The sequence below is a fragment of the Paroedura picta genome, chromosome 8 (genome assembly GCF_049243985.1).
Source record: "Paroedura picta isolate Pp20150507F chromosome 8, Ppicta_v3.0, whole genome shotgun sequence".
Classification (NCBI taxonomy): domain Eukaryota; kingdom Metazoa; phylum Chordata; class Lepidosauria; order Squamata; family Gekkonidae; genus Paroedura; species Paroedura picta.
In genome coordinates this window covers 23169455-23185647 of record NC_135376.1, presented here as the reverse complement: position 1 = coordinate 23185647, position 16193 = coordinate 23169455, and the positions used below count along the sequence as shown (strand labels likewise).

Below are 16193 nucleotides of genomic sequence, written 5' to 3'. Positions count from 1 at the left end.
AGTGACTTCAGATGACTCACGCTGATCAAAGTGGACAAGATGATAAAGACAGCAAAACCAACCACTTGTCCTCTAGACTCATGTATATCATGGCTATTAAAAGCATCTGATATAAGAGTACTGGCCCCCCTCCAGGAGATGATCAACCTCTCCCTTTCAACAGGAGAATTCCAGAGGGGCTAAAAGAGGCAGTGGACCCACGACAGCCTTCCTACTACTGCCCCATCTCTCACTTAGCGTTTCTGGGGAAAATGCTTGAAAAAGCTGTCACGGACCAACTAACGGCATACTTAGAAGCAGCTTTGATCCTAGACCCATCTTAGTCAGGTTTCCGGCCTGGACATGGGGTAGAGACAGTGCTAGTCACTCTGATGGTCAACCTCCATCGCCACTTGGACCATGATGGTTTGGTGCTGCTTATTTTATTAGACTGTTCTTCAGCATTCACCATGGTCAACTATGAACTTCTTGCTAACCACCTCACCGATGCCGGGATCAGAGTGACTGCCCTTCAGTGGCTGATCTCCTTTCTCAGGGATCGTGGAAAGAAGGTAGCACTAGGAGAGAGCTCATCAAGCCGCCACCAACTGGCTTGCGAATGCCTCAGGGAGTAGTTCGCTCTCCAATCTTACTTAATATCTTTATGCTCCTCCTTGCTCAATTGGTGTGGAGGTTTGGGCTGGGTTGCCACCAATATGCTGATGACACCCAACTCTGATGGATGGCCGCCCTGACTCTCCCCCAGAAACATTAGCCAGCTGCCTGGAAGCAGTGACGAGGTGTCTCAAGCAGAGTCATCTGAAGCTCAACCCTTCAAAGACGGAGATCCTGTGACTGGGCAGGACAGGTCCAAGTGAGGAAGCGCACCTACCCAACCTGGATTGGGTACAGCTATCAGTGGCCCACTCCACCAGGAACCTGGGGGTGATTATTGATACCTCCCTCCCTATGGAGGCTCAGATCCTGATGGTAGTGCAGTTGGCATTTTACCACCTTCACCAGGCCAAACTACTAGCACCCTACTTGGCCCTGGAACACCTAGTCACAGTGATCCACACAACAATCACCTCTAGACTGGACTTCTGCAACTCACTCTATTGGCCTGGCCTTATCCTTGATCTGGAAACTACAACTGGTCCAGAATGCAGCTGCCAGGGTCCTCACGGCCACATCTTAGAAGTCCCACATTCAACCCATCCTCCAACAGCTGCACTGGGTTCCGGTCGAATTCTGGATCAGGCTTAAGGCTTTGGTTATCACCTTTAAGGCCACATGCAGTCTGAGCCCAGTGTACACAAGGGGTCACCTCTTTGCCTACACCCCTCAAAAGAGCCTTACACTCCACCACTTACAAATTCCTGATGATTCCTGACCCCAAGGAATCCCGCTTGACCTCGACCAGGGCCAGAGATTTTCTGTCCTGGCCTCCACCTGATATAATGAGCTCCCAGAGGAAACCAGGGCCCTGATGGAACTTGAACAGTTATGCAGGGCCTGCAAAAGGGAGCTCCTATGCCAGGCACTTGGTTGAGGTTGACCCGAACCACCACTTCCCATCACTCCCCCCCCCCAGCCTTCCTCCTACAACCATCACTGCAGACTCGCCCACCCCACGTTGACTTATTGTTCTCCCCAATGTTCTATTGTTCCATAATGTTGTTATTATAATATTATTATAAACTGAGTTATTTGTATTGTTTCTGTTTGATGTAAACTGCCCTGACCCTTCGGGGAGGGCGGTATATAAATATAACAATTAAATAAATAAATGAGAATAGAAAAAAACTATATTCATAATAGAACATTGTCCATAGGGATTGCTATGATATATCAAGTTATGGCCCTACTTGGCACTGAGTAACTCAGGGGTTGTCAACCTGTGGTCCTCCAGATGTGCATGGACTACAATTCCCATGAGCACCTGCCAGCATTTGCAAATTGTAGTCCATGAACATCTGGAGGGCCACAGGTTGACCACCCCTGGTGTAACCATTCTGTGTTGCTTTCATGGTTCTCTGGCTTGGGGCCAATATTCTGACATCTCTGATGATTGTTCTGCTACTTTTGTTCCTCTGTCCTCCCCACCCCAGCATTCTAACTCAGCATTTAATGCACATTTCTATGGTTACATTTTATTTCAACAGAAGAGGAAAACAGCTTAGAAAGCATTCTTGTGGTGCTTGAATCTTGAGTAAAATTAGTAAAAGTACAAGGAAGTGATTCATCTGAAATGTGGCTGCCTTAGGATTGTGACACATTTAACCTTTTTTGCTCTCTGTAGAAAGAACTAGGGGATAAGTGTTCAGAAAGTATCGACAAAGTTCGGCAACTTCTACCCTTACCCAAACAGATGTGCGACATCATTGCTTGTGAGCCTATGGGATCACTGATTGATACTAAGGGAAACAAAATTGCTGGATTTGACTCCATAGATAAAAAACAGGCAAGAAAAATATTTCCCTTTGAGACATTGTTTATGTATCATGATTGGTAGTCTCTTAATTAGTAAATTAATTAAATTTATTTGCACAAGATGTATCTGTATGTATAACTTGTTACTAGGACATTTAGAGTATATGTTCATAAACTATTTCATCTTTGGAGCTTCTACCCTTAGTGGACTAAAGGAACAGTGATTAGGTCATATTACAGCCAGACTGCTGAATTATGCTGTATATATTACAGCCAGAATATAGTACAGTGACTATAAAATGGCAAGGATAGATGACTATCCCACAGGAATAGACTTTAAGGAATAGGAGATTAAGGTGTGATCTTAAATCACAGTAATGTCCTAAACTCATTGATCTGGTCTCAGAAGGGTGTAACTGTTTAAGATTGCCTTGATACTGAAGGCCAAAATGGAATCTGTGACTGACATGGACCGTTCATGCCAGGCTGCAGGCTGGAGTTTTAGTCGTGGCAGGTTGCTCTACCTCTTCCTGCACCCACACGGGGGAGCATTTGGCCTGGTGCACCTTATCCAGCCCCGATTTGTGCTCCTGAACAGGAGCTGGGGCAGTAAAGTTCCCAGTGCATAATCGGTCATGGAGTGCCATATAGATCACCCGCATTACCACTTGGTGGCATGAAGTTCTTCCACATATGGCATGAAAGAGATTGCCACATTTCCACAAATCTTTCAGGTTGAACATTTATAGTAAGCAAAGAAAATGGTTTTCAATGCTTGGTGAGCCACTACTTGCAAATTGCTTCATACTAATGTAAGTTAAACAGTCTGTCATAATGTTGACCACGTTGCCAGACAGTGGGAAAATGGCAATTGTCATTTGTAAGCACTGAGGCTTGCAAATGCCCTTGATTGCAGTTTTCAATAGCATGTAATATTTTTTCTAAAAACAAATCTCAGATATCAACCAAGCATGCCGTGGATTTTAGCGTGAGACAGTTTCACAATACACTGTTAAAACTCTAAGCTTTCCTCACACCTTTCCCTGCAATGGGCTCTTTGTCTTCTCCCTCTTGCTACTTCACTGTGTAGCTCAGGGGTAGTCAAACTGCGGCCCTCCAGATGTCCATGGACTACAATTCCCAGGAGCCCCTGCCAGCGAATGCTGGCAGGGGCTCCTGGGAATTGTAGTCCATGGACATCTGGAAGGCCGCAGTTTGACTACCCCTGGTGTAGCTATATTGATGAGGGTGGTGGTATTCAATCAGAACCTTAATTTCAGAAGATACTCCGGTTAGCTGTGAGCTGGCATCTGACCACCAGGCAAACTCGTTCAGCATCTGTTTGAGATATGTAATGCAATCAGGACATATCCCCGATCAGCTCATCTGATCACAAGTGTCTAGCAGGGTGAATGTGACTGCTGATCAGGTTCACTAAGAAATCTGCAGTCAGTCTAATTAGCTTCAAAGTGAAGATTCCGCTCACATGATGCTGCATTGTATGGTGTCACAGTTTTAGAGTTGGTCAAAAAATGTCATCGTTTTTATTCTTCATTTTAAATTTTGAAACAGGGGCTTCAGGTCTCAACTAAGCAGAAAGTATCCCCCTGGGATTTATTTGAGGGTAACAAGAATCCCGCTCCACTCTCCTGGGCTTGGTTTGGCACGGTCCGCATCGATAGGAAGATAATAAAATACGAGGAGCAGCAGCACCTTCTTCTCTATCACACTCACCCGAAACCCAAGCCACGGAGTTACTACCTCGAGCCTTTACCTCTTCCTCCTGAAGAAGACAAGGAAGAGGAAGAGCCCATCACTCCCGCATCTCAGGAACCGGAGAGAAAATCAGCAGAACTGTCAGATCAGGGGAAACAGTCTACTGATGAAGAGAAGAAGGCAAAAGGCAGGAAAAGAAAAGGCAAATCAAGTTCTAAAACTGATGTGAGTGATTAGAACACAGGACACAAAAGGTGGGAGGCTTTGTGGTATACCTTTAACCCTGCTGGGAATCTGGAAATGTCTTTTGGTAGATACAGAACCTGCTTTGGACTTTGTACAATTGCACCCAACAAGGTCACGTTTAAGCAGGAAAATTGTTGGGTGTATCCAATGGGTTAGATCAACAGTGTAATATGTTGGGATACAGAGCTGGAAAGGGTACAGGAATATGCTGTCTTTCTACCTAATGTTTTGAGGTGAAATCATGCTATGTTATTTGGTAGGAAGCACACTTGGAGAACAGTATCCTAGCAAGTCAGGAACAGGGGCTTCCTCCCTTTGAAACCCACAGCTGAATTTTACCTTTGACAAGACAGCAAACATGATATAAGTTTTTCTGCCCCCCTCCCCAAGAAAATCAAGGAGGTGCAGCTTTATTTAGAATACTGTGGGCGGTTCTGGTAACCAAATCTCCAAAAGGACATTGCAGAGCTGGAAAAAGTACAGAAATGATCAACCAATATTACTAAGAGATTGGAGCATCTTCCCTATCAGGAAAGGCTGTAGAATCTAAGACTTTTCAGTTTAGAAAAGAGAAACCTTTATAAGTTTATAGAATAGAAGTTTATAAAATAATGCATAGAATAGAGAGAGTGGGGAAAGTGGATTTTCCCCCTCCTTCTCTCAAAAGACTAGAGCTCAGGGGTATGCAATGAAGTTAATGGGCAGTAGATTCAGGATGAACAAAAGAATATACTTCTTTACTCAACATAATGGTGTAACATGCTGGTGACCCCTGTGCAGAATGGGATGCTGAACTAGATGGACCAGAAGTCTGATCCATCAAGGCTCTTGTAATGTTCTGATGTTCTTAGATTTTATTTTATTTGTTAGCCTTCTAGGCTGCCCCTCTCCAATATGGTCCTTGGGGTGGCTTACAACAAACTTGCAAATAAAAACTCCATACAATAAAATTAATAAAATCCTAAAAATTAGTCTACTGAAAAGACATAAACCAATCAATTACACCTGGCTATGGTCATGGCCAAGCACACATCCTTGGGCTGGTCACCACCAGCAGGTTGGAATTTGCTGAGTGAAGTGCTCTTTGGGGGGGGGGGGGCAAATACAGAGAGGCAGTCCCTTAGGTATGCAGGTCCCATACCAAGTAAGGTCTTAAAGTTCAAAAACAACACCTTAAATCTGATCCTGAACTCAACCAGCAACCAGTGCAGTTGCTGGAGAACAGGTTGAATATGGGATTTCCACAGGATCCTTGTAAGGACCCAAGCAGCCAAATTCTAAGAGGGGTAGCGGAAACTATGAGTCAGATAAGCCTCATTTGAGGGATGGAACTAATCTTTCTACTTCTTCCTCATTTATTTTTGTGCAAAGTTGCACACAATCTCCATTCCTAAACTCATCCTTGCAACTCTTCAAGTGTCTGTGATTCATAGATTAACAGTGAACAAGATTCTAATGTTAATTGTCTTGTTTCCCTAAATGTGGCCGTGGCAAATATCCAGGTGATTGTGGTAGAATACCAAATGAAGCCTCTGTGCCTGTGTGTGTTCTTGTCACTGAAAGGGAATGATACTGTGAGGCTGTATCCAGAGAAAACCTTTATCCGGGACCTGTGGAGGGAGCCCTAGGACAATGCAGAAATGCAACCAGCCAAAATTATCATATACAGCAGGAGTAGTCAACCTGTGGTCCTCCAGATGTTCATTGACTACAATTCCCATGAGCCCCTGCCAGCATTTGCTGGTGGGGGCTCATGGGAATTGTAGTCCATGAACATCTGGAGGACCACAGGTTGACTACCCCTGATATACAGGGAACAGAGCCACATATTGTTCGATACTGAATTAGTATAATCTCCTGGAGTTTTTCTCCCACCAAGAAGTTCCAAGAGATGAATTAATACAACAGCACAATATATCATGATGTGTAACTTCTTACCAGTGTTGGCTTTCCTGTGTATGCTTCCGCTACAACATTCATAGCATTGTGACCCGCTTTTAAAATATCCGCTTATACACAGATTAACTCGTAAAAGCGATACAACAGCTAGGAAAAGGTTTGTTCCTTGCTTTGGCTTTTGTAGATTCTGTGCCGGAATCTATTTTTAACAGGGTTCTAAGCCACAATGGGAATGGCTGTGAAGCCTTTAATAATTCAGTAGGAAAACTGGCATTATTTATGAGGTAGTAGGGTCTGAACGTCAGTAACATTTTTTTTCCTGCTTTGCCTAAGGATTACCCACAGAACAACATATATAGAGTACCTCCCAATTATTCACCGGTCTCTTCTCAAATGATGCACCATCCTCAGTCAGCCTTGTGGGGCTATAATGTTATGGGGCAACCACAACAGACTGGCTTCTTTGTTCAAAACCAGCCTCTTCCATCAGGTATGTCTGGGGTTCATATGAGGGCACAAGACATTTGCTTTTTAAAGGCACAGGCAGCTTATGCTCTTTTGAATATTTGAATACATGAATACATAAATAAAAAAATAAAGGGAATATTGTTTGATACATTGTTGTATTGAATAACATTAAAGATTGGTCAAATCCAGATTGTTTTTGGCTGCTACAGGGGAAAAAAGTACCTATAGTAAGGTTTAATCTGTCACTTGGAATGATTGGTCATTTGGCTTCATTGTTATTAGTAAGGGAGAAAAAGTTTCCCTTTTCCCCTTAAAGAAAGTATTTTTTGGATAACATCAGCAAATCTTTGAAAAACTATTTCATATACTCTAGAGGGCAGCAGAGCAAGACTTTGGTTCTATAGAGGGTAACTGTTCTTGCTCTCTAGAGAAAGACACAAATATTTAATGCTGTTTCTTGATACACAATACATTTGAAGTTCCACATAAAGAAATCTGTATTTCTTTCAGAAGTCTTTAAGATAACAATGTGTGTAGTAATCAAACCAAATTAAACGACACCCTTTGTTTCCCAAGACAGTTAAAAAAAACTACTTTAAAACAAAAATAGCTTTTCTTTTTTATATTAGTCAAAGCCAGTTGCATGTTCATATCTACATATCCTTGACCTTAAACAAATATTATTTAGGAGCATTCATGTTGGGGGTGGGGGAGGAGTGATAGATTTCAGAGCTGGTTTCAGATGGAGAGCTGTGTTGGCATGCAGGAAAAAGCAAGATTTAAGTCTAGGAGCATCTTAAAGGCTAACAAGATTTCCAGGGTATAATCTTACAAAAGCAAAACCTCCCTTTGTTTATTTTGAAAGTGTATCTCCTGAAAATCATGTTGGCCTTTTAAGATGCTGTTGGACCCTAATCTATATTCCAGAGTGAAGAATTCTGCTATGAATAATCGGGAATGTGTAATCTTTTCTTGGGCCATGATAAAGATCTACTTCAAGTTAAGACATGATGATAAAATATTTTCTTGTTGAAAATACTGAACTCCTTTAGGCTTCTAGCCAGTGTTGAGACAGCCCATCCTATGAGTGGTATCTCTCATCAACTCCACACACTCTGTAGTCCAGGGGCAGTCAAACCGTGGCCCACCAGATGTCCATGGACTACAATTCCCATGAGCCCCTGCCAGCAAACTCTGGTAGGGGCTCATGGGAATTGTAGTCCATTGATATCTGGAGGGCAGCAGTTTGACTACCCCTGCTGTAGTCCATAGACTCAAATAGGCCAGCTAGCCTTGAGGTTATATCACATATAGGAGACAAGAACCATGCTGGCTTTTTCCATCTTTCAAAAGAAACAAACCACGAGCCTGAAGCTATACCTGTCAAACAATGTGGATATTTTTGACCCTCTGAATCATCATGGTAGACCTATGGACCTGAGAGCCAGCATAGTGTAGTGGGTAAGAACAGCTGTCTCTATTCTGGAAGAACTAGGTTTGGCTCCCTGCTTTTCCAAATACGGCCAGCTGGGTGCCCTTAGGTCAGTCACAGTTCTCTCAGATCTCCCTCAGCCTCACCTGCCTCACAAGGTGTCAGTTGTGGGGAGGGGGAGGGGGGGGTGATTGTAAGCTACAGTAAAAATTGGGGTACCAAAAAACAGCTCTTAATCCTCGTCTTTATACAGTCCCACCCCAAGTGAGTGTGGTTATTGTTGTATATTGTGGCAGAAAACATGAAATTGGGGTCACCGTGGGTGGGCAGGTAGTTGTGAATATCCTGCATAGTGCATGGGGTTGGACTAGCTGACCCTGGAACTGCCTTCCAACTCTATGGTTCTACGATTCTATGATCCATTGCCAGTTGATGCTGCTATAATGTTTGGGCAATATTGGTTCATTTTTTACAAAAAGGTATGTACTAGTCGGGGTCTGGTCGCTGTTTCTATCCTTGAAAGAATATGTTTCTTGGCATTTAGCTTTGTTGTCTGTGGATTTTCAGCCTTTGTGAGCTGAGCAGATGTTTAGAAATTTGTGTTCTTAGGTGGCACCAGATTGGACCCAACTGGTACCTTGGTCCCCAGCAGCACAAAGCAAGTCCTGTCCAACATGTTGCAACGGCGTTCCGGCACTGTGATGCAACCACCACCCATTCATGCCGTTGCTTCTCAGCAGCACCTCCTCCAGATGAAACTGCTACAGCAGCAGCAGCAGCGTCTTCTAAGGCAGCAAGCCCAGGCAAGGCCTTTCCCAGTAGTTTTCCCTTCAATCTGGGGAGTGTACTAATTTAATTCATTGTCTTTTCCAGTAGGATTATATGAGGCAGAAAACTGTGTCAGAGGCCAAGTTAGGATAAAGAACGTTTTAACTTGTTGCACATGGGTGGCTGGTTTCCTTTAAATGCTGCTCTCATCTTGTCGTCTCCATTTCCTCTTTTAATTTTACTGCAAGTCTTGTAGAATTCTGTTCTCATGTGACACAGGCAGCAGATGGGACACTGAATGTGATTCTGATATTTAAAGCCATTAAAAATATTCAAAATAAAGTAGTTTTTGACCAGTTCTGAAATCTCTTACATCACTTATGCTATTGTTTTGTGGTTATCACATTTAGAATGAGGTTCTGGACTCATGTGAGATGTTTGTGCCTGGACACACTATCATTTGTGTGTATCAGATTTGAATACTGTCAATAATTAGGCTTTAAATATCTTTAGCCTGCTGCTTTGCAAAACCTTTGGAAAATTGAAAACTGTTCCTATAATTTGTCCATTAAACTGGCTGAGGCTAGTCATGGCCTTTCCAGATAGCTTAATCCTGGCCACCCACAATTTAGCAAAATTAAAGTATCGTGCTTCTGAACCAGGCCTGTGCTTTGGCTTTGGCTTGCTTCATCTGTCATACTGAACCACAGTTTGTCATTATATCCAGATAATCAAACCATTTCAAATCGTTTCTCTCTCTCTTCATTTCATTACTTGCCTTATTTCAAATGTATTTAGACACCAGGAATGTGCTCTGGATTGTAGCCAGAAGCGCTGCTCACTTCTTGATCCTGCAAACTTTGTTCAGCTACCAGATTACTTGATGTTATTTAGACCTTTCCAACTCTGTGACTTCTCTTGAGGGACTCTTGGCCTGAAAACAGCTTCTTTCCTTCTGTTCCCTTGAACCACCTGGCCTTTCTTCTTTCAGATTCCTTTTCAACACCCAGTACAATGCCAGAAGCAGGTTCACCCTTAAATTTACACCACCTTTCAATTTCCAGTCTCTTACTCACCTTCCTTCCCCTAGCCCCAGTATTTTCTGTTGCATGATCTGTGAGCTTTCCAGGAAGGGACTAAGCTACTTCCACATTCTGCACTGCCCATACTAAAATTGAATAGAAGAAATAGCTGTATTGGAATGTGGCCAGTCTCTCTTTCTAGGGTAAGTAAAATGGAAGAAGAAGTGGCCACAGTGTTAATACTAGGACTGGGAAGACCTGGATTCAAACCAGCATTTAGTTATGAAGCTCAGTGAGTGATCTTGGGCCATTTATCTTTAAGTTTAACTTATTTCACAAGATTGTTGAAAAGATAAAGTGGAGAAAGGAAGATGCATGTATGATGTTTTGAGTCCTTGGAAGAAGGGTGGGATAAAAAAAATGAGAAAGTGGACCGCTTCTCAGTCTGTGGGTTAGGAGTATTCTGAGAAACCTATGCTAGATCGGGCTGTGGTTGCTTAGAGTCATATATTGCTGCTGGAAGACAAGCAGTGAAAGATTCTTGTCTTGTGCTTCAGACAGGACAAAATCCTAGTATATTTTAAGGATCTAGCAACACTTCCTGCTGGTGCTACTTGGTGGAACAGAGAGAGAGAGAGAGAGCAAATTCATCCCCATTCCTGGGTGGAGTTGTGATTGTATTAGAACTTTCTCCCAGAACACCTGGGAGATGACATTTTTTTTCTTTCTTCAAGTTGTTTCTTAAAATGTCCATGAAGCCTTTGTGCCAACCCTACCTCTCACTTACTGTCCAGGTGTGTGAGACTGAAGTTAATGTGTTTCCCTTCCATTATTTATCCCCACCTCCAGTTTCCTTTGTGGTCCCTCTGTTACATCACATTTTATACTGTAAGCCCTTGAGGACAAGGTCCTATATTGCTATGTTCTGATGAACCAGGCCCACTAATGCTGCTAAATAAAGAATCACACCAGGGTGTGTTCAGGAAATTTTCTACGAATGGCTTAGAAAGAGAAATGGAAATTATTTCCGCAAGAATTCATATAGGAAGTAATGTTTCGGCTTTTGACCCTGGGTTGCATATAACGTATTTGCCGGCGTATAACGACTGGGCATATAAGACGACCCCCCAACATTTCCACTCAAAATATAGAGTTTGTTACATTACATTACAGTACCTGTCATTGTCACCATTGTACGGCTGCAGCGTGACCACAGTGCCTCCGGCCCACCCCTGCATCTCCCTGTGACCGGCACTAGTGCGCAAGTGCGCATGTGCGAGCTCTGCGTAGACAAGGGGCGGGCCAGAGTGCCACTGCTTCCCGCCGAGCAGAATGGGCCGGTTACGCCTAAAAGGCTGGCACCCCTGTCTTGCTGCTGATGCTCACCACAGCCACGCTGATGACCCGCCACGGGCACGCTGAATACCGCGCGATACTGGACGGTATGTAGAATGAGGTGGGTGAGCATCAGGAGGCCACTATGGGCAGCTCTGTCTATCCCAACTGAAGTGCACCCGGTGTATAGGACGACCCCCCCCCCACTTGGAGGCATGTTTTTCGGGGGGGGGAAGTAGTCTTATACCCCAGCAAATACAGTGATATGTCTTCTGTTACACACCTAATTGTTATATATAGTGTGCAGCCATATAACACTTTTGCACATTTTTGTTTGCAAGTGTTCAAACTTTTGTTCCTGGATTTTATTTACAAATTTCTCAACCATCTGCACTTCTCAAACCCATGTCCATGGCTTCAGTTTAGAATACATAGAATTAATGTTCTGATTTTTAAATGCATTTTCAGGGCCCAGCAATTGATCAGGCTGCTGTTTTTGCTCAACAAGTCCGGTCATCATCTCAGCTTCCCCAATACCCAGGGCTTCAGCAGGGGCAGGTAAAGAACTCTTCTTAAGGATGGATTCCATATGGGATTGTGTGGGCTGGTGTTGGAAATACAGCTTGAGGTTTGGGATGCCCTACAACTGGTTAGTGATTTACAAGTGGCTTTAAGATAGCTTATAATCATGCATAAATAGAAGAAGAGGAGTTGGGTTTTGTAGCCTGCTTTTTCACTACCTGAAGGAGTTTCAAAGTGGTCTGATTCAGTATAAGACAGCTTCTTGCATGCTCAAAGTCACCTCTGAGAAAAGATGGGCTCCTGCCTCCACCCCTCCAAAATCATTTTCCTGCATGGAAAAAAAAACACACTATTTCCCTGTTTTTTGCTGCTTCACATGGAGTTGTCTGTGCATGTGGAGGAGTCCCCCACAATGTTGTTCCACCACAGAGAAAATAGCTTGAGGGATGACAAGAGCTCTCCCCCCCCCTAACAGTGGCATTCTGAGGCCATTTGTTTCTAGTTTTTAAAAAGCTATACCCTGCAACTGCTGTTTGATGGTGGGAATTCCACAGAAATGTGCACAGAAAAAAAATCAGCACTCTTTGAATCTGGATTAAATCAATTTGGTCGAATCCAAATAATCTGAATCACTGGTTTGGATTTGGAGGTTTGGATTTGGAAATTTGGGTTTGGACGAATTGATTCAGCACCATTAAAGTCCATGGGTGCCTGTAAAATTGAACCTCCTGGCCCAATCTGTTTGAAAATTGAGGGTTCTTTTGAGGGGAGGTTCTCACAGCTACACTGAAAATTTGGTGCCCCTACGTCAAACCTCCACCCTTCCTGACCACAGAATAGATGGAACCCTGGACTTGTCTCGGAACCCTGGACTTGTCAGCCCAGTGAATCTGGGAGACATTTACGGCTGGGCCACCCAGGTCAAACTCAGCAGGCTCCAGGCTTACAACGGGACCATCCCCCAACTGGGAGACAAGGCACTCATCTGCCACCATGCCAGTAGCTGCCAAATTTGCCATCCAAGCCCAGGGGAACCCACTACCACTCCAACAGAGGGCCCTGACACCCAGGCAACTGTCTGAGCCCAAGATAGCTCAGCTGCTAGGCTTCAACAAGGCTGATGTGTGCATGGGGGGGGGGGAAGAGATGCTGCCACAGGACCCAGCCAGGAGCCAGTTCCTAGCACTGGCTCCCTCCCTGCAATGCCACAGGTTCCTCTCCCCCTCACTCTGGCCTCAGGGCTGGCCAAGGGTCCCGGTGAAGGAATGGGACAAAAGTAGTATTTGTCTGGCGTCCATAAATGTTGTGCCCGTTTAATAAAAACTGGCATGGAATGGATGTCTTTACAGCTGCCAATTGAACCTAATTTTCTTTATTAGGTTCAGTTGGCAGCCCTAAAGAAATGTAAACACCCTATTTAAAATCCAGGGATTGAAAAAAGGGTTTTAGATGGCATGTTGGAACAACAGTGCTGCTTTACAACTTACAGATCATTCATTCCTTTTGTCATCTTGCTTTTATTAAAGCAGTGATATTTTTCCCAAAGCATAGACATTGAAAAAACCTTTATCTTTGAATGTTTTCCATGCAGACTATTCCTCATGGCTATACAATGTATAGTACGCAGATGTCATTGCAACCACAACCGTCTGGGGGTATAGTCCTTTCTCCTACCTACAATCCCAGGGCATATCAAGCAGCTCATTCTAATCCAGCTCTAATGGAAAGGCTAAGGCAGATGCAACAGCAGCCAAGTGGATACATCCAACAGCAAGCAGCTGCCTATCTTCAGCCTTTAACAGGCAGTCAGCGGTGAGACACTCTCCATCCTTTAGCTGCCTTGATTTATGCACTTTGTCAAAAGACAGCCTTACAGGCAAGCCTTTGAGAAACGTTGCCATGTTAACAAGCTGCAGTATCACATCACAGCCAAATCTGGTTGCACTCCCTCTCCAAATCAGGATTGCAAACCATGGCATGCAAGGCAAGGGCGAGCCTGAACATAATTCCAAGCTGTGTTTTGGAGCATTTCTACAGACAGAACAATTTCTGCCCATGGAGCATGAGAGCCCCACCAACAGTTCCCAAGCTGGGCATGTTGCTGAAATTGGCTCTACCGCAAGACCTCTTGAGGGAGCCCCAGAATCATGGCATGTGGGCACACAGGCGTTGTCTCACTAACCAAAGGATCTGTCCCATGTCCCAACCACCCAAAGCTGTGATAAATCAAGCATAGCCCATAACAACCAAATCCCTGGGAAGGTGAGGAGGGCAGCTATGGCAGTCAGAGACTAAGGATTGCACAGCTACTTGGCTATATAGGGGAGGATCAGGCAGGTAAAGCCCCCTGAACTGCCTGCCTACTTGCAGCCTCCCTGATGTTGACCCATGCTGGGTTCTGGGTGCCATTGCTGGAGGTCTGGCTCCCCACCCTAGCCATGCAACCCAAGAGTTTGCTGAGCACATGGACACTCCACCGGCTTCCTTAAAGTCCTGTAGCTGCAAAAATGGTAACAGGGCCCTGTAGCACCAAACCATGCTGTGGTTTTTCAAATCTGAACCGTGGAAATGTTAGAAAAGGTGACATCTCATTGAGACCAAACAGTAAGGCATAATGAGTGACTCATAATTATGTCACCTTTTTAATGTGATTTAAAAAGACAGGCTGGGGCTGGATGCTTCTGAAAAATGGTATCTCAGCTGTTCACCACTTCCATGATGCAATTCTATAATTTCAACTAGATTTGTGATGAATGCTAGAGTGTGTACCCTCTTACGTATTAGTACTTATCGTAATGGAATCTGTTAATCAGATTGCTACAATTTGTTCAGTTGAACAGAATTCAAGCTTGTAAACAAAGGGTTGGTTCCTACAATTCCCTTTCTCTAAATGCAGAGTTGTACCCCAGAGGGAAGGGTGTAAAAGTTCTCCAACAAAACAAGACTTCTTAATGGAGGACCCGACCCATAATTTTTCAAAACGTTTGATTCTACAGCGCATCTATCTGAAGTTGTAATACTTATTAAAAGCTTTAGCTTGCATATAATAATATAACATTTCCATAAAACAAAGTATCCCAGAGGTAATAGGGACCAGACATGGAGCAGTCTTGGCAGTCTTTATGTTCCAGATGTTCCATTTCTGTGATCATGAAAACATTCTATTTCTTAGGCAAATATCAAACTAACAAGACAAAGCCAATGGAATAACAACACATAACTCACAGAATTGTCAAAAGAACTAAAGTTATAGTAATTGTTTAGTGTTAAATTCTCTTCCTGTCTTCATTTATTTTATATTAATCTCAAAGCGGCCTAATTAACTAAAGACGTTACTGAAGAACATTCTGTGGATAAAATATTGGCCCACTGGGTCAGTTCAGAAATATATCACACCTAGATTTTACTGTTCTTATTATAGCCGTTCAGGAAGCCGTTCTTATGGCTAGATGCTATCTTGCAAAGTACATCTGTGCCACCTGTCTCTTGCCCAGCTATAATAAAGCAAAAATTGAGCCCCTTTTCAAATAATTACACGTCTGACTTTTCTGTTGGGGGGTATGTGGGTGGGGGTGGTAGATACATTAAATTAATTAATACATAAATGGTTTTTTTAGGGTTTTTTTTAAGGGATATGCATGCAGTTCCAGTTTATGAAAAGACACATGAAGAAGCCTGCATACATGTTTAGCTTATTTGAGTGCCCGGCTTGCTTGATCCTACAAAGCCCCCCCTGAAAGCAGTGTAATGACTGGAGGTTGATTTCTGGCCACTTTGCCTTCTTAAACATTTAAATTTTCATCTGAATATTTGCATATTGAAAGGAGAGCAAAAGAGAGCGCATGTGTTAGCTTCCTGTTTTTATTATTTCCAGCCATATCCACTCATTTTCCATTCAGTCGCTGCGAGCCTAGGCAGATTTTAGTATGGAAGCCTTGAAAATTAAACTTGCAGATTTTCATCTATTTCCCCAGCTATAAATCCGTGTATAATCCATTCCTTTCTTGCAGACTGAGTCACCAGCCTTTGCAGCAGAACCCCTTAGTTGGAGGAGCACTGGATGCCATACCAGCCACAGCTTCCCACCCAAACCTTAATTCGGTTCAGATGCCTCAGGAACAGATGAGACAGAGACAACAACAAATTCGACAGCAGCGACTCCTCCAGGTTTGGGTCTTGCCTTACTTTCTATGTCAAGGAACGGATCACTTGCATTCCTCCTGCAATTTCTGCAGCTGGAAGGATTTCCATCTGAAGGATTGTGACAACCAACTCCTTCCTCTTTGCTGCATTTCAAACCCCTGCCCCACGCTGAAATGCTCTTCTGCGGGAACAGGGGCTCCCATAAACAGCTTGGAGGAGAAGTGGAGGTC

General features: G+C 43.6%; 1 protein-coding gene across 6 annotated transcripts in view; it reads left to right on the top strand.

Moving 5' to 3' along the window:
• The window catches only part of MED12L (mediator complex subunit 12L), a 201831-nt gene that overhangs the window by 168677 nt on the left and 16961 nt on the right, over positions 1-16193 (top strand). For all 6 annotated transcript variants that reach the window (XM_077348672.1, XM_077348671.1, XM_077348670.1 and 3 more), the window contains 7 exons: positions 2282-2443; positions 3985-4353; positions 6607-6763; positions 8783-8976; positions 11767-11856; positions 13412-13632; positions 15831-15987. In XM_077348672.1, the coding sequence (XP_077204787.1) occupies positions 2282-2443; positions 3985-4353; positions 6607-6763; positions 8783-8976; positions 11767-11856; positions 13412-13632; positions 15831-15987 (1350 nt within the window). The remainder of the gene's footprint in view (positions 1-2281; positions 2444-3984; positions 4354-6606; positions 6764-8782; positions 8977-11766; positions 11857-13411; positions 13633-15830; positions 15988-16193) is intronic.